This window comes from Mytilus galloprovincialis, chromosome 2 (assembly GCF_965363235.1).
Source record: "Mytilus galloprovincialis chromosome 2, xbMytGall1.hap1.1, whole genome shotgun sequence".
In the NCBI taxonomy this organism is placed as follows: domain Eukaryota; kingdom Metazoa; phylum Mollusca; class Bivalvia; order Mytilida; family Mytilidae; genus Mytilus; species Mytilus galloprovincialis.
This window is the reverse complement of record NC_134839.1, coordinates 11,702,463-11,724,725: the sequence shown is the minus strand read 5'-3', so window position 1 is coordinate 11,724,725 and position 22,263 is coordinate 11,702,463. Positions and strand designations below refer to the sequence as shown.

Here is a 22,263-nt window from a genome sequence, read left to right as displayed (position 1 = left end):
TGATATCCAAGAACGCTGGTCAATGTCAATGGAGTATTGACCTGTAGTCACTTAATAATATCTCATAGTATACAGTATTGTATATATTTGAGATGTAAAGTAATTAATTGATGGTGCTTCCAGTTTATAATATTGATTATTTACCCTTGAAAATGTGTGAGGTCTCTGTGCATTCAATTTTATGTATTCTGGCACATCTATTGCCATAATTTGGATGGTAAAGAAATTATGAGAGATGTCACCAATATGTGGAAAGAATGTTTTAAGATAATTCTCATATTTTTTGCATAAATAAACACCTCTGTTACCAGACTAAAATGAAGTAAGCCTTCTCACTTCATTGTTTTTAGGCAATAACTAATAAAATTCTTTTTATCATTTACATGGTTGCAATCATGTAATCCTATATTCAAGATTATTGTAGTAAGAAACTAGATTTACTGTGAGCCAAAAAATGACTGTCCTAACCCTTTTGCCTTTTGGTAAGGGAAAGGCCACAAATAGTTGAGATCAAAAACAAATAGGAGGTACACAATGGCATATAAAGTGAAGATTCATGAAATTCTGATTAGGGGTCTCATCATCTACTGAAGGAAACTGTCTATTATTTTGATTTAAAAAAACAAAATAGGATAAATAGTTAAGATTTCGATAAATTGTTTTAATTGGCTGGGTATACAAAATAATTTTCCCTAAATAAGCAATGGCAGTCAATGTTTTGGTAAGAATATTAACAACCGTTACATTATTCTCATCATTTTAGAAATAGAATATGATGTGAAAATAACATACGGTAATATGTAAAATATCCTTCAAAGTCTTATGTAATTATGATTACGGCTTTAGGACATATTTAGAAGGAGATGCAGATACAAATGTACACTTTTGCAATACAGAGTTCAATTTTGGGGAAAAAACAATTTAAATACATGCTGCTCCAAATCAATATTTTTTTTTAATAACAAGCAGTGGCGGATCCAGAGGGGGGCGTAGAGGGCGTACGCCCCCCCTTTTTGCTTGGACTTTTTTTTTTTTTTTTTTTGTAAAGTTTAATCAGACAAGACTTCGTGAACTTTGATATTTCCCGTGTATTTAGTTTTTATGTGGCAATTCTTTACTTATAAAGATATTTTTCGCTCGTATTTACTGTTATATATTATTGGTTATGCCAAAGTCCTCTGATTCGCTACGGTGGAGTAAACCAGTGCGTCAAAAAAACGTCATTATGTCAATTTGAAAATCAAATTACAGTAACAAATTGCTTATGCTGAGGGTGACAAGAATGACACCTTCAAAGTGACAAGGATTGAGCAAGAACGTACTGACTTCTATTTCACAATTCCACCAAACAGAAAGTAATACTCTATGTTAATGTCAGGAACAAAAAAGTTCCACAGCAATATTATTTACACGGTCAAGCCTATTAATAAGATAGCTGAATAATGATCCTATGTCAGTAAGCTTAAGATCTAAGGTACGGACCATTTGATTTGAGGGGGCAGTCTGAGATGTATGAGAGGAAAAGTTCTGACACTCTTTTTGCCTTAAACAAAAAATCTTGTCGTATCAGGATTGAAAACAATAATCTTGTCCACTTTTTTGCCATTTGAAACCAAAATTTCCAACAGATTTTTTTTAGAATTAAATGAACATGATGATTAATAAACGGGCGTAATTTTTTGGTGGCCGGGGTTTTGCATGTAAATCCCATATCTGAACGAAATGTCTGTTTCGCCGAACTGATTTATTGAATACTTTGTTCAAGGCCCGACTGCATACTGCTGAGTGTTGCCTTAATGTCTCCATTTTTCGACCGTCATTCATAAATTCGTTGTCATTTCAGACTCATTCGTAGCCTTTGGTTGATTTGGAACCCCTCACTTTCCTTGTTGGCGGAAACATTTCTACCAAACATTTGGATAAAAATTGTCTGTTTGTTTCTTAACTCGTGTCGGTCGTATTGTAAATTTCATCAAATAGCCCGGCGTATATCTTGATACTAACTAAACATACAACAAACGAGAATTTTCCATGTCCATTTTTAACTGGCAAGTCTCGTGACATCAAATATATTAGTCCACAGCTTTGGATCATCCCATCATTTCATAATAGACAATTAATGTGGAGAATACGGCATAAAAAATGTCCAACCCTTACACTTTACAGCAACTATAAAATATACATGCCCAAAGTCAAGAACCGTTTAAAAAGTGCATTTTACACTTATTTTATGTTTTTATTCTAAAAAAGGTCCTAAAAATTTTCGCCTCGCTTCGCTCGGCCATTTTAGGTTTCTTCGCCCCCCCTTTCCAAAATCCTGGATCCGCCCCTGACAAGTGAACCTTCCAACTTTCCTCATTTATGGGGGATTTCCCACATGAATGGTGTTGACCTGACTTTGAAAATTCTTCATTATATAAACTTAATACCTCAAAACAGGCATTCAAAGAAGTTTAAATGTCTTTTAAGCACATATATATATATATATATATATATATACCCATTCAAAACTACAGTATATTAAATTGAAAACACTTATGCCTTTAAAAGAATTTTTTATTTACCAAAAGTTATTAATCTAAAATATAATATGTCTCCCAACAATTTATCATTTTTTATAAATATTTATTTGTTTAGATTGTGCCCTGTAAAATGCATACACAAATAAAAAAAAAATACCCCCTTCCTGCAGAATATCATTTTAGAAGTAAGATTCACCACATTGAATACAAAAATGTTAGAATGAACAAAATAAAGGGCAGTCAAAATGTTTATTAACTACTCCTATCATATAACACCACAAGACTAAATCAAGATGTTACATGAATGTTGGGAAATCTTTAGAACCTAGTGCTAACAGGTTTCTGCATCTCAATTTAAAAAAATTATTGAACATTTCCTAGGTATTACCCTTTAAAAACATGGTAATTTGCCATATTTGTACAACATAAGACATGAAAAAGTGGGTCCTCTGTTCAGAGGAAATAATAAATTAGCGTGATACAAAATAACTTCTATTTAAAAACTTGAAGTGCTGCAGTATTTTCCCATAACTATACAATGAGCAGAAAATAGACGTCAATGTGTCAATAACATCAATCTAGGTTTCTATCAGTAGTTGTGTATATAATTCCTGGTTCAGTTTTATAAAAAAATCTTTCCATCAATATGCCCTTAATTAAATCTGAAGCATCCAATCCCCCCAACCCCTATTCAAATTCACTAAATAAAACATTAACAAGATGTACATACCAGAAATTTTAGATCACACAAAGAAAATTCAATAAATCCTTAAGATAATCCACATTTTTTAAATCTAACAATTTATATAGAAAGTTGGTATTATATTTTGTAATATTATATAGGAGGCATCTAAAGTCAATAGATATTTAAATCACAGCAATAAATATACCTTGACCAAGTTTTATGTCAATAACTGTGAGCCTTGGGAAGTAAGCATATCAACATTTTAGGTTTATGTAGCATAGCTACCTTTTATAGGTAAGAAATCAGGGGATTTTAGTATAATTTCCAAAAGTCTTGTTTGCTTAACTGTAGAACCTATATTTTATGAAGAAAGAAAAAGGTAACATTAAGCATCCTGAAATAAACACTTTAAAAATGATCTATTTGTTGCATTATGTATTCTGAAAAAATACTTATGAGATTTTAAGATTTCTGAATCCTATTCGTCTCATCTGACAGTTGTAAAATTATACTTATAAATCTGAAGTTATATCTTAAAATAAAAGTCTGACAAAAATCCAAATCCTAATTGTATGCACAAAATTGGTATATGTACAAGATACATCGTAATAACCTGAAAACTGAAGGAGAGATAAGCAGAACAAACCATGTACATGATGTGGGACAGACAGAAAGGAGCAAGGCTAAAACAATGTTCCAAATGAAACCCTAATTCACTTTTAACTTTTTGATAATTAGAAATAAGGGTCTTGTAACCACTCTTGTTTCCCAACTTATTTGAAATAACAGTCTTTCCAATGAAGCAAATATTTTTTTTTCAGCCCATTTTCACTCTTTTCTATATATATATTTGAAGGATTGTGAAAATCTCCAAAGAGATTATCATATACTTGCAGGATAACATTGAGAATACGACCCTAGATCTGCTTTAAAAATACAAATCAGCAGATGAAAAATCAAGTATGATATAGTTTGTATAGTGGTTCTAGAATCTAAGCATATATATTTGCTTATTTACCTTAAGGAATGTACATTTAATGTCCTATTAAATTAAAATCCTGATCTATATACTTGTCCACACATGAAAATATTTACAAATACACTACCGAGAATATTAAACATAGAAATCTTTAATTATTTCAATAACAGTTTTCGGATATTATCTTTAAATGTATTCATGTTCCATTAACACAACACACCAGATAATTGTGTCAATCCAAAATCATATAAGTTCAAATCAATCTCACCATGTAAGGTGAAAAATTCTTACATATATCTAATACATCTAAGAATGAATGGTGATAAATTTTTGATTTAACTTGTTTGTATGTGCTTCTTTGTATAACGTAATATAAACCTGCTTATAAGATATATTTATGATCATTTAAGTGAATTCTAAAGTGTGCAAAGTAAACATAGATCTAGACAAATACCAAAAAAAGGTCACAGAATACACGTAATACTAATCTCTTCATTATAATGTGTTCGAACAATGTAATTCCACACTTTAAGTGCATCCACTAAAATGTCAGGTTACGCAATCTATACTACTTAAGTAAGAGAACGCGATTCCATTGAGCTGCAACTCACCTGAAACCATTCAAAGTCAGAAATACTTGAGATATGAGGTATAAATGTAGTGTTTTGTGCTTCCTAAACTTGTCTTTGTAACAATCTTTTTTCCAACGACAATGCCAATTTTTAAGAAAATTTCACAATTTAGGAAACTGTTATCAATCTGGTTTTATATGCTTTTGTGCATGCTCAGTTGATGTACTGCCAGAGAAATTTGAAAACTGTTTGTAACATTACACTTGCCCAATTGTACAGCAATTTTGTGAGAATATATTCTAGTGTTACTGAATTCCTCCAATATAAGATATTAGATATTTGGTATAAATACAGAAAAGCTAATAAAATAAAATCAATTGAAAGTTTTTTTTAAATAGTAAAATCAAAACAAACTGAAAGTTTTTTTGTAATTAATTTATCAATTCTATAATTTCCAGTAGCAAATTTTTTAAACTCACCTGAAGTCACTTAGAAAAAAATATATCCACAACAGGGATTAAAAATACTTTATTTGAAGGATGTCTTAAAAACCTGTTGAAGTACTATCAAATATTTTGATTTTTTATTCTTCATTTATTCTCTAAAGAAAATGTTTAAATGCTAAACAAGGCTTGACTATTTTAATTTGATGAGGGCTTACTTTGGAAATAGTCACACTGCAACTTGATTGGCTATTGACGTGAATCTCTTATCATAATAACCAAGGCTAGATCTATGATTTGTGTGTCCAAGTCAAAGAAACAAAGTTCTAATAACTTAACTGGAGGTCATACTAATAATATACTGAAGTTACATTTTGTAAAGAAGACTATATCTATATGGCGGAAATAATTTAAACCAATAAATATTGATACCTAATATGTTCAAAATTTAGACAAAATATCATGTAATAAAAGGACTTGATGTAATTACTTAATTAGCTATCAGTTTGTAACAATATCTTAGAATCAGAGGTGGAATAAGAAGGGAAGGGACCCCCCCCCCCCCCCCATCTCCTTTTTTTAGGACTGCATACATGTGTACATGTATGTGGTAAGTGCATAGACTTTTTTATATGTCCCTCTCCTCACTTAATCAAAATGTAATATAAAGAGGCTTTATAGCGTTGTACCAATACTGTGTTTGAAATTTTCAAAGAAATATAATTTGCAGCTTTTTGTTGGTTACATATCACTTAGACAAATGTTGGATAATATGCATGATCCAAAGAATTCCTGTACTAAACCTTCTGACTAAGACAACACATCCTACCTTTCCACCAAACAATTGAATGTTAGACAGATGAGAAAAATAATCAAACGCAAGCAAGAATATACGAATTGTCAGAGTCCTGAAATCTTAAAGATTTCCTTGTCTTGCACTCTCTTCACTCAATAAAATACTCCCAACAGGCATGCATAAAGAAAGCATCGTTGGTCACTTCTTTCTTCTGAGACAGACTAGTAGAATACCAGCACTAGAAGCTACAAGAATCCTCTCATTTGTAATCCATGAATATTACTAAACAATGTTTGTGTCAGATTTCAAAAAGAACATATAATGCTTTTGAAGTTGAATGTGCATTTAAAAGTGCACATTCCTTTAAAATTGAAACTAAAATTCAGTAGAAAAATTCTAGTGGGATTTCTGCCGAAACAGCCCGACCGACCCTTTTGGTCTAAAATATTGATCCAGTTACAAAAATATGTCATTTCAGTTGCAATTATTTATATAGGAGTCAACTTGTGGATATTGTTACAGTGACTTGACTGTAAGTGTTGCTATCCGCCAATTACAATTCATTCAAAATTTTGACCAAATTGCAATTTGTTTTATTAAACCAAATTGTTCAACTGGTCACAAATTTGAACCAACTGCTGTAGAAAACCACAGTCAAGACTGAAAGTGCAAGGGTGATAAAATAAAACATACTTACAATCCTATAAGACTTTAACTCCACTTTATTGATGGTATTTTTAAATCAGTCTATCAATCTGTATAGTTATATTATAGCCATTACCATACTAAAGGTGAACTGTTTTATTTTTACAGTGCTTATCCAGTGACCTTTGGGGTATCACATTTGCAAAGACCAAAACAGTTTACCAAATTGCAGTCAGATTTCTACTCCAACTAACTGATCAACTGGTAAAATATTTTAGCAGATTGCTCAAGTGAAATGTTGTTAGTTTGAAGTGAGTGCTGTAAAATAAAAAAGTTATACTTACCATCCAGATCCAGTCAGTTGATACCTTTGTCAATCATTTCTAACACAAATAATATCTTACTATAGTATGATTCACTGAATAAAATGGTCTAATTTTAACATGGAAACTTCTATCATAAATAAATATTATAAATGAATAGTTCAAAACATTGTTTTGTAGGTGTATATTCTATAGCTTTGTCTTCTAAGATGAAGTTATTTTGCAATTGTGATTCGAATAACATTTTTTATGCAAATTACTGATCTGCTGTCATTAAAGGGAAATAATTTATATTGAGTTCAAATGTACACATAAAATTTAATCAATGATACGAGGCTTATGATTTTGCCTACAAAAGATTCATAAAAAAAAAATGAAATGCAAAATTAGTATGAAATTGAAGGGCATGTAAAACACAAATTAGAAAGGTTTTGCAAAATACTGCTTATAAGATATCTTGTACTCCTTGGTAGACAATCCTTTATACTTTGAACAATTCAACATTTTGCAAAACAGCTGTTAATCGTCTTTCATCATTAAATAAGTTTCATTGTTCGTTTTAGAACAGAGGATAAAAGTTAAATAATAACAGAAATAATGTTACAACAAATTAAATGGGGAAATATGATATTTGTCAGACAGAACAAAATTTTGCTGATTATTTGTAATGTAAATTATTTCCCTTTATTGCCAGCAGATCAGTAATTTGTATACAAAATGTTATTCGAATCACAATTGCACAATAACTTCATCTTAGAAGACAAAGCTATAGAATATACACCTACAAAACAATGTTTTGAACTATTCATTTATAATATTTATTTATGATAGAAGTTTCCATGTTAAAATTAGACCATTTTATTCAGTGACTCATACTATAGTAAGATATTATTTGTGTTAGAAATGATTGACAAAGGTATCAACTGACTGGATCTGGATGGTAAGTATAACTTTTTAATTTACAGCACTCACTTCATACTAACAACATTTCACTTGAGCAATCTGCTAAAATATTTTACCAGTTGATCAGTTAGTTGGAGTAGAAATCTGACTGCAATTTGGTAAACTGTTTTGGTCTTTGCTAATGTGATACCCCAAAGGTCACTGGATAAGCACAGTAATTGCTATAAAAATGTCCAAACTAAGCTTTTATATAGTTTTTCTTTCAAAAAGTATTCTATATTCATAAGAATCACACATTATGTGAATAAAAACATTTAATATTCAGTAAAATATTTGTGAAATTGCAATATGTTTGTAGGAAGGGGAGATAATCTTTTTTGGTTTCAAAAAATCTTTATTCAAAAGAATAGTATTGTAGGTTATCTCCACAAGGAAACTTATCAATAGCATATTGTTATTTCACACATATTTTACTGAATATATGATGTATTATTTTAAATGATATATGATTCTTATAAATATAAAATCCTTTTCAAAAGAAAAACTATATAAAAGCTTAGTTTGGACATTTTTATAGCAATTAAAAATAAAAAGGATTTTATATTTTTAAGAATCATATATCATTTAAAATAATTCATCATATATTCAGTAAAATATGTGTGAAATAACAATATGCTATTGATAAGTTTCCTTGTCGAGATAACCTAAAATACTATTCTTTTGAATAAAGATTTTTTGAAACCAAAAAAGATTATCTCCCCTTCCTACAAACATATTGCAATTTCACAAATATTTTACTGAATATGAAATGTTTTTATTCACATAATGTGTGATTCTTATGAATATAGAATACTTTTCGAAAGAAAAACTATATAAAAGCTTAGTTTGGCCATTTTTATAGCAATTAAAAATAAAACAGTTCACCTTTAGTATGGTAATGGCTATAATATAACTATACAGATTGATAGACTGATTTAGTAATTCCATCAATAAAGTGGAGTTAAAGTCTTATAGGATTGTAAGTATATTTTATTTTATCACCTTGCACTTTCACATTTTGACTGAACAATTTGTTCAATATTCTGACCAGTTGAACAATTTGATTTTATAAAACAAATTGCAATTTGGTCAAAATTTTGAATGAGTTGCAATTGGTGGATAGCAACACTAACAGTCAAGTCACTGTAAATATATCTACACAGACTTTTTGATTATTTCCTAACGAAGATGGTAAAATTATTTCGTGGAATCTAAGATATAACTACATACCTTACACAGAGCTGTGTCCTAGCTATTATATTAACTTTCTTTTCACAAATTAAATTTAAACTCATTTTTCAATGCAATTTTCTTATGCATTTTCAATACCCTGACTATACATATTTTGGGTATAATTAAACTATAACGTTACGATATTAAAATACATTTCAAAAGGCAATTACATCCATTCTTCACAATCAATCGGTTATTAAGGTATAATGCTATACAAGCAATAATTTTAATTACTTTAGTCAAAGTTAAAAGGCTGATAATAATTCCTTTATAGTTCATCTGATACATTCAGGAACATTATTTGTACAAACAAGGCCTAAAATAAAATATTGTTTGTTTCCCCAATCCCGACCGACCCTGTAAAAACGATGATACTCATAAAATTTTATTGTCAAAACTTAGTCAAATATAATTTTATTCATTTCCAATTTTCAGGCTTGCCGTATTGTCCAATATTTTAAAGCTTTTTTAAAGCTTTTTTTTTATTTCCCTACCTACCTACCCACACTTGGCTGGGCAGGGTTGGGATTGGGGAAACAAACAATATATTAAATTAGGCCCAATATGAATCATTTTAGATGTACATACAAGTATCGCTTTATATAAACAAGAAAGCACACACTGAAATGTTTCACTTTGCTTTATTGATCTGTTTTTTACAGTGCTTATCCAGTGACCTTTGGGGTATCACAATAGCAATGGCCAAAACAGTTTACCAAATTGCAGTTTGATTTCTTCTCCCACAAACTGATCAACTGGTAAAATATTTTAGCAGATTGTTCAAGTGAAATGTTGTTAGTATGAAGTGAGTGCTGTAAATTCAAAAGTAATACTTACCATCCAGATCTAGTTAGTTGATATCTTTGTAATTCTTTTCAAACACAATAATGACTTACTATAGTATGAGTCACTGAATAAAGAAGGTCTAATATTGACAAGGAAACTTCTATCATAAATAGATTTTATAAATAAATAGTTCAAACCATTGTTTTGTAGATGTATATTTTATAGCTTTGTCTTCTAAGACAAAGTTATTGTGTAATTATGATTCGTATAATATTTTCTATACAAATTACTGATCTGCTGGCATTAAAGGGAAATAATTTTTATTGAGTTATTGTACACTAAAAAATTAATCAATGATACCAGGCTTCTGATTTTGCCTACAAAAAAATCATCAATACGACTTGAATAAAAAAAAAATGAATTGCCAAATTAGGAGGAAGTTGATAGGCATTTAGGACACAAATTACAAAGGTTTTGACAAATACTGCTTATAAGTTATCTTGTGCTCCATGGTAGAGAATCCTTATATAATTAGTACTTTGAACAATGCAAAGTTTGGCAAAACAGCTGTTAATCTATAATTTTACCATATCAATAAAAATTCATGTCAAAATAAAATTACTGACTACTGGACTGGTGATACTTTCTTAATTTACAGTGGAATTTGTATGATTTATAGAACTTTGAATGTTTTCAGTAATAGGTTTTTAACAGTTTTTTTTCAAAATTTTAATCATCTTAAAAATAAATTTCATTGTTTCTTTTCAAAACAGAGGATAAAAGTTTAATAATCATAAAAGTAATGTTACAAACAAATTAAATGAGGAAAGTTAATATTTGTCAGACAAAAATTGTAACAACATTTTGCTGATTTTCAGTAATGTAAATTATTTCCCTTTAATGGTAGCAGATAAGTAATTGCTTTAGAAAAAAAAATCCAAATTACAATTATGCACTAACTTGTTGTTGGAAAACGGAGCTATAAATTATAGACTTACAAAACAATGTTTTGAACTATTTATTTATAAAATCTATTTATGATAGAAGTTTCCTTGTCAATATTAGACCTTCTTATTCAGTGACTCATACTATAGTAAGTCATTATTGTTTTTGAAAAGAATTACAAAGATATCAACTAACTGGATCTGGATGATAAGTATTACTTTTGAATTTACAGCACTCACTTCATACTAACAACATTTCACTTGAGCAATCTGCTAAAATATTTTACCAGTTGATCAGTTAGTTGGAGAAGAAATCTAACTGCAATTTGGTAAACTGTTTTGGCCATTGCTATTGTGATACCCCAAAGGTCACTGGATAAGCACAGTAATATGTATATTATCTGGTTTTATTACAAGTACATGTATTAACAAAATTGAGAATGGAAATGGCAAATGTGTCAAAGAGACAACCCGACCAAAGTGCAGAAAACAGCACAAAGCCACCAATGGGTCTAAAACAAGGCAAATAAAATAAGCATTATTTTCTGCTCGGGTTGTTGTCTCTTTGACACATTCCCCATTTCCATTCTCAATTCTATTATCAATGATCTGTGGTAAAAACTACATAATTTTATGAAAGCTGGTTTTCTATTGTCATAATGTCAAACATCTAGTACATTTTTTACTTGTATTTACTTAATAAATTAAAGGTATAAGGGCAATAAATCTTAAAATATATAGTTGGTTATTGAATATTTAATACACTAAATTTAAGAGAAAGACTAATTTCTCATAAATTTAAGAACCATTTTTGTTTGAAAAGAGTGTTCTGAATTCAACCAAAGTTGATAACAAATGCTGCACAAGCAGTACTGCCCGGAGAGACAGATTTAGAAACATTTTTGGTCTGAATAATTTTCAGCTTTTTATAACTCTTTACTATGTGTATGTGTCAACACATTGTCTAACACTAAACAAGTCTGAAAAACATGTTAGTCCAGTTTTAAAAGATCAAATATTTTGTCCTTATGGAAAAATGTATGGTGAAAGCTTCAATTTCCACTGATCAAGACTGAGCACAAGACAAAACTGTACTGGTTCTAAAAAATAATAATTTATAACATTACTGGTATCTATTGCTATCAACTTACGTGAGTTAGAATCTCTTAAAATTCCATCATCATCCAACTCGAAATCTTCACTGTATTCTAACAGTGCCATTTTAAGAACTGATGTAAAATGCTAGCTGCTTTAATCCATGATCTTTTTTTGATTCCTGAAAGAACAAAATCCAATAATTATTTTTTTGTTTGAAGTTCAAATCACATTTAATGTCCATCACATAAAAATCAATCAATCGTCAAATTTCTGGTCATCATTTTTGGTTTTATTTGCAATAGCAAAGTTAGACCCTTCTCTTAATAACGTGTTGAAACTGCACTATAAGTATTTCCTTTAGGCAATCACCTAATTGCTTGTCTTAAACCATTGTAACTCTAATTAAAAATCCTTAGATTTAATAACATCACTGATTTCAATCTAATCAATAATTAATAAAGTCTACCGCAAATTAAGACAACCATACCTAAATAAGGGGCAAGTGCAGAGTGCTATCTAATATCAGATATCACTTTATTTGGTGTTACTGTAAATTTAAAAATTATTGCGATGTTTTAAATATTGCAAAAAATGCAAAAGGACAATTTGAAATTTTTTATATGAATTATACAGGATTTTTTTTTATTCAAAATCACAAATTAAAATCGCATTTAAGTCTAAAATGACAAAATTGCAATAATAAATGCAAGCAATAATTTTTGAATTTACAGTAAATAGAATATAGGTTGTAAGTAAATCAACTCACCTTGAATATTTAAGATATTTTACATATATGTACACTACTATGAATACATCACTCCTACTACCATTTCGTTTAACAAACATAAAGCATACTGTTTGGTAAACAAATGTTTACTTATGTAACTCAATCTAAATCAATGTGACTACATACTGTATTGACTATTGTGGTAGATAAATATCTGTTAAATCCAGTGGATTAAGATCATTATAATGATCTAGGAATAATCGTTTTGATCAGATTTTTTAAATAGAAATCTACATGCATGTCCATCGGTCTTTTGCAATGTTGTTGTTATGTAATGCTTTGGTTTCATTACTTAAATGTACATTAAAGAAATAAGGTTTTGCTAGGTACTGTACATTAGTTAGAAATTTATGGGAAAATGATTGAAAAATAATAGATGAATGCTAAGAGACAGTTTAACTTATAGACACTAAGTGCAGCGAAAAAAACTAAACATTGCATTCTTATGGATTGGACTTATATTGTGTTAATACATTTTTGTACCAGGATAAAATCCTTGGCAACAATCTTTGACCTCCCTTTGTATTTATACCAGTATCTATCCATTATACGAATATAAATCGACACAACAGTAAAAATGAAAAATGTTTGAAATATGGACCAAAAAAAATCTATTTCTTACCTAAATTAACAACGCTTACTCCTGCTTTGAAAGACATATGTCATTTAAGAACTACATAACATGAATAATAGATGTTTGGTATATCATACATCAATGAGACAGCAACCAAACCACAAAAAAGAAAGACTTTTCAAAGTGCACAGTAACTGAAATTTCCATTTATTTGAAGCTCCAAATCATAAAATTTATGAGCAAATTTTAAAATGCTGTCTTCACAAAATAGTTCATTTCATTTCATTGATATTTCTTAAACTTCTTCCAAAGAAACTAATTACTTTTATATTGGTCTTTACAGTCATATTACTCAATTGTATAGCTACCACAATAATGTCATTAAATATGAATGATTTAATTATTGTCAAAATAATGTGATATATTCCTTTAAATCTACAGACTGGAATTGAAATGTAAAAGTAACAAATTCAGCAAGAATAGTCAATATTAAAATTAGAAAATGTGGAAGGATTGCCAATGAAGAGACCAAATGACCTTGATCAAAGCAACACTGACAGCGACAGTACAGCTTATACTTATTCTGACAGCACATCCTTCATATACACATAGAACTAGGGATATAAGAAGATGTGGTATGAGTGCCAATGAGACAACTCTCCATCCAAGTCACAATTTATAAAAGTAAACCATTATAGGTCAAAGTACTGTATTCAACACGGAGCCTTGGCTCACACTGAAAACATCAAGATATAAAGGGCCCTACAAATTACAAGTGTAAAACCATTCAAACGGGAAAACCAACGGTCTAGCTAATCTATATAAAAAAAACAAGAAACGAGAAACACTTATAAACCACATCAACTTATGACAACTACTGAACATCAGATTCCTGACATTTGTACTAGCTAAAACTTTAATTCTAACTCATACAATGTAGGTAAAATCTTCTTTTTGATAGATATATTGAATACTTCATACCCGATGTGTAGCAAACACCATGTTGACAACACATATAGTGGTACTTGATATTGTGCAACTTTATAACTTCAAATTTAAACCAAAAGTTTACCATGATCACTTAAACTTGAAATGTACTTTGAACAAATATTTAAAATAAAACTGTCCTTTTGATATTAACATGTACAAATGTCTCTGGTGTACACACATGTTGTGTAGTTCTCATCTATTCATATATAAAGGCAGAAGTACATGATTTTTTTTATTTATGCAGAAGTTTTATGTCTGTAGCAATGGTACCTCATATATGCTTTTATAGGTGAATAAACAAACTGGTGGACTTAAAGAACAAAAAAACATCAATAAAACATAATACATGTACTTATATCCTCCTTTTTGGTATAGGTCGTTTGATGTTCACCATTATCTTCAAATATACATAAACTTTACGAGGAAAAAAATCATACAGGGATAATCTATTTCTCCTGTTTGGGATGTATCAGAATTATGGTTTTAAACCATAAAATAATCACTTCAGACCTTACCAATGTCTTTGAGAAGTGTCCTACAGATATATGGATGGTCATTTAAGTTTTATACCCTCTCTCCACTCCTTACTATTAATCATTAAATATACCAGACATGATAAGTTGGCAGGGTGACAACTTCCTATAGTCACAACTCCAATATTTCATCCACGGAACTTTGTATACTAGGTATTTCATTCTTTACAAAGCATACCATTTAGTTAAGGTGTAGATATGACGACATTTAAAGCAATCTAAACTTACTGTCTTTGTCCCCATTGCAAAATTTATTAAATGGATGTTTATAATTTTATTGTATTTATTGATTGATAGATTTAAATAAGGTATAGATATGACTTTACCTCAATGTTAAGTTTAATGGAACAGAATATTTAAGCTTTTTGCTACAATGCAAATAAATAAATTTTCATTTCTTTACTTAAACTGTATATTTAAACCAAACTTTGTTTTTTGTAAATTGGAACAGAAAGTAAATCATATAAAGTGCATACAAGGATAGACTGTTTCAGCAAAGACATTAGAATAAAGTAGACTATTTATCAGTACTTAACAACATAAAATCATATGAGTAAGCTACATGTACATAAAACAAAACTTTCACACCAACTACTTAACCCATCGGCCAAAAGGACCAGTCTGTGTTATTGCCATCAGGTGAATAAAACCATTTCTAAAAGTATCAAGGAAAGCAAAACAAATTCTAGCAACAATTGTTCTTAGGGTATCTGTTTGAACAATTTATCCATTAGGATCCTGCTACTAACCATCATGGATGATTTTATCCATTAGGGTCCTGCTACTAACCATCATGGATGATTTTATCCATTAGGGTCCTGCTACTAACCATCATGGATGATTTTATCCATTAGGGTCCTGCTACTAACCATCATGGATGATTTTATCCATTAGGGTCCTGCTACTAACCATCATGGATGAATTTCAGCATAATCTTGTATCGAAAAGAAATGTTAAACACCAGCAATATAAGATCTACTATCATGATTAAGGTTTATCATGATAGTAGATCTTGTCTTGTTGGTCTTTGTATTGTTAACATTTCTGTTTGAAAAGAGTTTTTATATAAAAATAAGAAGATGTGGTATGATTGCCAATTAATCAACTACATGTCCACCAGAGACCAAATTACATAGATGTAATTAGCAACTAAAGGTCTTTCACAATGAGCTAAACCTATACTTTACAATTTTCAGCTAAAAAGGGCCTAAAATGACAAAATGTGAAATATTTCAAACAAGAAAACCAAGGTCCTTATAAGTCTACACACAATAAAAAAAAATACAAATATGAAAGAAAGTGACCAACGAAAATCACTAAAATACAGGCTCCTGCTCTTGCAACAAGCATATACACAGTGTGATGGGGTTAAACATTGTGTGTATCATACTTTTGACAGAGGTAATAGCCCCATGCTGGTTGATGAGCTGCATTGCTTGTCATACATGTATTTATCTTAGTTCATCAGAATAACATCTCCCAAGAATGTTCAGACTACCTGTTAAGATACAGTGTAACCCTATGTATAAGACCAATCAACTAGAGGCTCTCAAGAGCCTGTGTCGCTCACCTGTTACTGTATTGACTGATGTCAGCCATCTTGGTTGGTAGGCGAGGTCATTAGATACTTTTTTAAAATAGATACTCTAGTAATGATTGTGGCCAAGTTTGGTTAAATTTGGCCCATAGTTTTAGAAAAGAAGATTTTTGTACAAGTTACAAAAATGACGAAAAGTTGTTCAATATTGACTATAAAGGACAATAACTCCTTAAGGGGTTCTCTGACAATTTTGGTCATGTTGACTTATTTGTAGATCTTACTTTGCTGAACATTATTGCTGTTTGAAGTTTATCTCTATCTATAAAAGTATTCAAGATAATAATTAAAAACTGCCAAAGGAGTAATTAAGGCATGGTTTTGGCCCAAGAAAATAAAATGTTTGATAACTTTTTCAAATTGGAACATAATCTTTAGAAATGCATAGGGTCAAGAAATATAAATGAAAAACATTAAGATTCTTATGTGATGACGTCACAATTACGTCATAATATATACTGTTTTCACAAAAACGATGAAAATTCAGAATTTATGCAGTTTTCTATCTTTATTTCTGTTGTGGAAACATCGTGCGCAACCAAGAAACAACAAAATAATTTAACTGAAGCTTTATCATTACTATTGACAAAATCTCACCAAATATAAAGTTGTTTCTTGCGTGCGCACATACTTTTCCAATCGAAAATATACTTAAAAATTTGATGAAAAACAAGGAAAATCACAAAATTTTACAAAATATGCAAATTAAGGCATGATTTGTTGCCATGTTAACTTGTTTTATGTCCAAAATTATTTTGTTTTTCTGAATACCTTCTACCTGAGATACTTCTCAGTAATTTTAAAATATGTATGATAACTTTTAAATTTGCAGTAATTTTTGGGCCAAATAAAGGCCTTATTGCCCCTACTCCTTTCCTTAAAATTACCAATTCAGGGGCAGCAACCCAACAACAGGTTGTCAAATTTGTCTGAAAATTTCAGGGCAGATATTTCTTAACTTGATCAACAATTTTACCCAATGTCAGATTTGCTCTACATTTGTAAATGCTTTGGTTTTGAAGATAAGAGCCAAATCTACATTTTACCCCTGTGTTCTACTTTTAGTCATGGCGGCCATCGGACACATTTTTTAAACTAGATACCCCAAGGATGATTGTGGCTAAGTTAGTTTAAATTTGGCCCAGTAGTTTCAGAGAAGAAGATTTTTGTACAAGTTACAAAAAATGACGACAAAGTTGTTAAAATTGACTGTAAAGTGCAATAACTCCTTAAGGGGTTGACTGACAATTTTGGTCGTGTTGACTTATTTGTAGTTCTTATTTTGCTGAACATTATTGATGTTTACAGTTTATCTCTATCTATAATAGTATTCAAGATAATAACCAAAAACTGCCAAATTTCCTTAAAATTACCAATTCAGGGGCAGCAACCCAACAACAGGTTGTCCGATTTGTCTGAAAATTTCAGGGCAGATAGATCTTGACCTGATCAACAATTTTATCCCTGTCAGATTTGCTCTAAAGGCTTTGGTTTTAAAGATATAAGTCAAAATATACATTTTACCCCTGTGTTCTATTTTTAGCCATGGCGGCCATCTTGGTTTGATGGCCAGGTCATCGGACACATTTTTTAAACTAGATACCCCAAGGATGATTGTGGCCAAGTTTGGTTAAATTTGGCCCAGTAGTTTCAGAGTAGAAGATTTTTTTAAAAGTTTACGGATGACAGACGACGGACGCCAAGTGATGAGAAAAGCTCACTTGACCTTTCAGGTCAGGTGAGCTAAAAAAGTGTGTGTGTTTACAGTAATACTGTCACATGCTGAAAAAAAAAATATGGTAGGTAGGGAATTTTTTTAATTTTTTATTACATTGAGAATATGAAGCAACACTGTGACTTGAACAGTGCTTAAGTAAAAATAGTCAAAAACACTTTACAGTTGGGGATAAAAATTAGGGTAGTTAGTACAGTAAACATACTTTTTTGTTTGGAGAAGGTGCTCAACTGTTGGTAGAACAACCAAAGTATTAGATAAGGACTGTTGACTTTATTTTTCAACCATCTGTTTATACATGTATGATTAGTAATTATACATGAAATTTTCATATACATTCACCATGTTTATATAAATGAAATAAAATTTACTGATACTGTCTTACACAGAAATGGAAGATGATGCCGGGTAGACTGCAAATTCAATTTATGAATTTAAAGAAGATATGATTTCAAGCATACATTGTAAGTAAGACAGCAACAAAACGATCAATTAAAATAAATATGTCGTGAGCTAAGCTCATTTTTTTTTCTATTATTACAAAATGTATTCACATTTTAACATCATTACCCAGAAAAGTACCAAAGAGTTTGTTCTTTTTTGCATTGCCAAATTTTTTTGAATGATTGATTATATACGTATATATGTTTAGAAATAAAGAAAAAATATCATGAATAAGAAGGTTGATAAATTTAAGATTGAAATGAAAACTTGAGACTTCTTTTTATTGATTTCATACAACATTGTACAAGAATTTCATGTTAACAACCATAAAATTTACTTTTGGTTGTCAATATTTCTCTTAAATTAAGGAGATGGTACATGTATGCAATGGCCAATTTTCTTGGCTCCTTGAATTAAAAATAAATTAAGTATGATTAATCAATCAAGTAATATACATGTACATCTTTCATATGTTCACAAGATTGATTGTTTGTGTTTAAACACCATTTTTAAGCGCCACTTTTGGGCTATTTTGTGGCGGACAGTTTTTATTGGTGGAGGAAGTCAGGGTGCCCTGAGAAAACCACCAACCTTCGATAGGAAAATTGACAATCCTAGTCAATTAAGATTGGAGTCAAGTGCACCTGCTCGGGCAGGGTTCAAACTCACAACCTCAGTGTTGAATGGCTAGTGATTACAGAAGCAGAACTACTTAGTCTATGGGCCACCTAGGCCCCCATGTTCACAAGAAAAGGATTTAGTTATGTCAACCAAATTAAGTAATAGTCGTTAAAACACAGGAGTTAAAATTAGAAAATGTGGTATGATTGCCACTCAGTGAGGCAACTCTCCACAAGAGATCAAAAGACACATAAATTTACAACTAAAGGTCACCATACAACCTTCAACAATGAGCAAAAAGACTTGGTTATAGACATATTTAGATTGTCTCTTTCAACAAAAAAAAACATTTAAATGTGCCCCTCTGTCCTTATATCATAGATGACTGCAAATGCTATTGAAATTAAAGATTGTAAAATTCTATTATAAATTTACTTACATGATAATGTATAATCCATTTTTTTTAATTCACCAATAAGGTTTTTTTAATTTTATAAATTTGATTATTGATATATATATATATATATATATATATATATATATATATATATATATATATATATATATCAGAATCTGCATAAATTTCCATAATCCATATTCTATCCGAGACTACTGACACAATGTGTTATAGTAGCCTCAGGTATACACATTTTTTAAAATAGGCATTTGTCATTTAGAAGAAAACTTTAAGTTTAAAAATTAAAAGCTTTAATAAAACTTTAATGGTAGATTGAGGGTAATAGGTTTAAAAATTGGCAAATATTATTAATGCTATTGTTTAAATGAAAACAATAATTTAAAACTCAGATAAATACCTACTATGTATATACATGTATTATTTATAACGCTATATGTATTTAGTACAAACAAAAAAAATGTACATGTACAAAATCCCATCACAAATCATGTACATGTAGCTTCCGTTTTATTCCAAAATTGCTAACTGCTTTATTTTGCAATCTATTTTATCAATTAAGAGACTAATTATGGAGAAGGTCATATACTGTGCTACATGTGTATATTTCAGACAATTTACATTCAGTACATGTTATACAGTGTAATATGAAACAAGCATAGGCTTGAATGATTATTGAATGATTTAAAGATCTACAAGTCAGGTTTTATAATATACATGAACCTTCTGATGTTTTCATATTTATATATATACTATATTAAATACATATAAAATTATAATTTGATAATGTTGTTAAATTTAGTTATTTCATTTTCAAACATGTTATTATTTAATTTGTGGAAATAATTTGAAACCAAAAGGACAGAAGCTCAGTATTAGTAAAGTGCATGTAAATTGATCTGTGCATAAGGTTTTGATCAAAACTGAAAAAGCTACTATCATCGACTATCAGAAAGTTGGTTAATACACATAACCAAGGTAACGGCGTCGTTTACCTGGATACAAAAACTTACTTTCCGGTAAATAACACGACAGGTGTGTGTTCCTTGATAACATGCACATGAATGTAATACATTGTTATTTGCTTGTAAAGAGGGTCAGTGTTATTAATTCTCACCTGTTATGTGTTAAATGAACTTGAAAAATCGCATTTTCGAACAAAATCGACTTGTAAACAACACATTTGTACGTCCTTTCTTTTGTTCCGGTTGAACCGGAATGTTATTTAATTTGCGGAATAGTTAACGAAACGAAACCTACATTATGTTCAATCCTGTGTGTATAAACTATAAAGCATTTCCACATTCTTTTGAATTTGTAGCAATACATGCTTGTAAAATTTCTGGGTACATTATTTACGTTATTTTTTACACAATTCTTTACTAAATTATTGCTAGGAATTCACGTGACTGGAATTTATAATAAAATCAAAATATATGTCTCTGATAAAATGAACTATTTCAACTGATATTTGAAGTTCGTTCGAATGTTGTACTATTACATCATTGTCTTTATTCTTTAGGTCTCCGGGTTAGGGGAGAGTTGAGATTCCGCTAACATGTTTAAGCCCACTATATGAGGGTCTGCATGGATGGGAAAAGGGGGGGGCGGGGGGCGGGTCTGTTATTCTGTAAACATTTAATTTACACCACTTTTTTCTCTAATCTTAAAAAAAATAGACCACGCATTTCTCTAATCTTCATTTTTTTTGCCCGTTATTCTCTAATCTTCATTTACATGCCAAGAAATGCTAGCTAAAAATTCCGGTAGACCTCCTACGGCACTCATTAGAAGTTAAAGATTTGATTTCATTCACTGTGACAAATTAATTTATAACCTTTATGTACATGTCGTTAAGAACACGATCATATACCAAATAGACAATATTAATCATCCATGTAATTTGTTCTATGGGATATTTGCAGAATTTCAACGGAGGCAATTTCTTGGCATGATTAAGGGCATTATTCTTTAATAATTTAACCCCATCCAAACCCTCCTATAAAATTGAGAATGGAAATGGGGAATGTGCCAAAGAGACAACAACCCGACCATAGAGCAGACAACAGCAGAACGTCGAAGTCATAGCACGTGCTATAACGGACGAACTTATTGACAAGGCAGATAAAAACATTCCTAACCGAATTATTACAGTCAGAAAAGATAAACCACCATGGCTTACCGCTGATATCAAAAGGATGATTCGTAAAAAAAATCGTATCCATAAACATGATAAAAGAGCCAAAAAACAAATTTTGCTCCGGACTGGACAAAATTTCGATTAGTTAGGAATAAGTGTAATAAACTAGTTTTAAACTCTCAAACTGATTATTTTTCAAAATTGTCAACCAAAATTATATCTGAAACTCATGGTAGCAAACAATATTGAAGTCTTATTAAATCTTTGATGAAATGTGACTCCAGCGACAGTCGCAACATTCCCCCTTTACATATAGACGATGATTCTGATCTGTGAAGATACACAAAAGGCAAAAATATTTAATGATTATTTTTGTGGTCAATCAAATCTTGACGACTCTAATACACACCTTCCAGACATACCTGACACACGAACAGACGGTCTCGGTGATATGATAAT

General features: G+C 30.3%; 1 protein-coding gene across 4 annotated transcripts in view; it reads right to left on the bottom strand.

The window, feature by feature from the left end:
* The window catches only part of LOC143062899 (uncharacterized), a 54,711-nt gene extending 33,822 nt beyond the window's left edge, over positions 1 to 20,889 (bottom strand). For all 4 annotated transcript variants that reach the window (XM_076234713.1, XM_076234715.1, XM_076234714.1 and 1 more), the window contains exons 1-2: positions 20,782 to 20,889; positions 12,022 to 12,146 (exon numbers count right to left, since the gene is read on the bottom strand). In XM_076234713.1, coding sequence (XP_076090828.1) covers positions 12,022 to 12,091 — 70 coding nt within the window. In that variant the 5' untranslated portion in view covers positions 12,092 to 12,146; positions 20,782 to 20,889. The remainder of the gene's footprint in view (positions 1 to 12,021; positions 12,147 to 20,781) is intronic.
* Between the last annotated feature and the right edge of the window lie 1,374 nt (positions 20,890 to 22,263).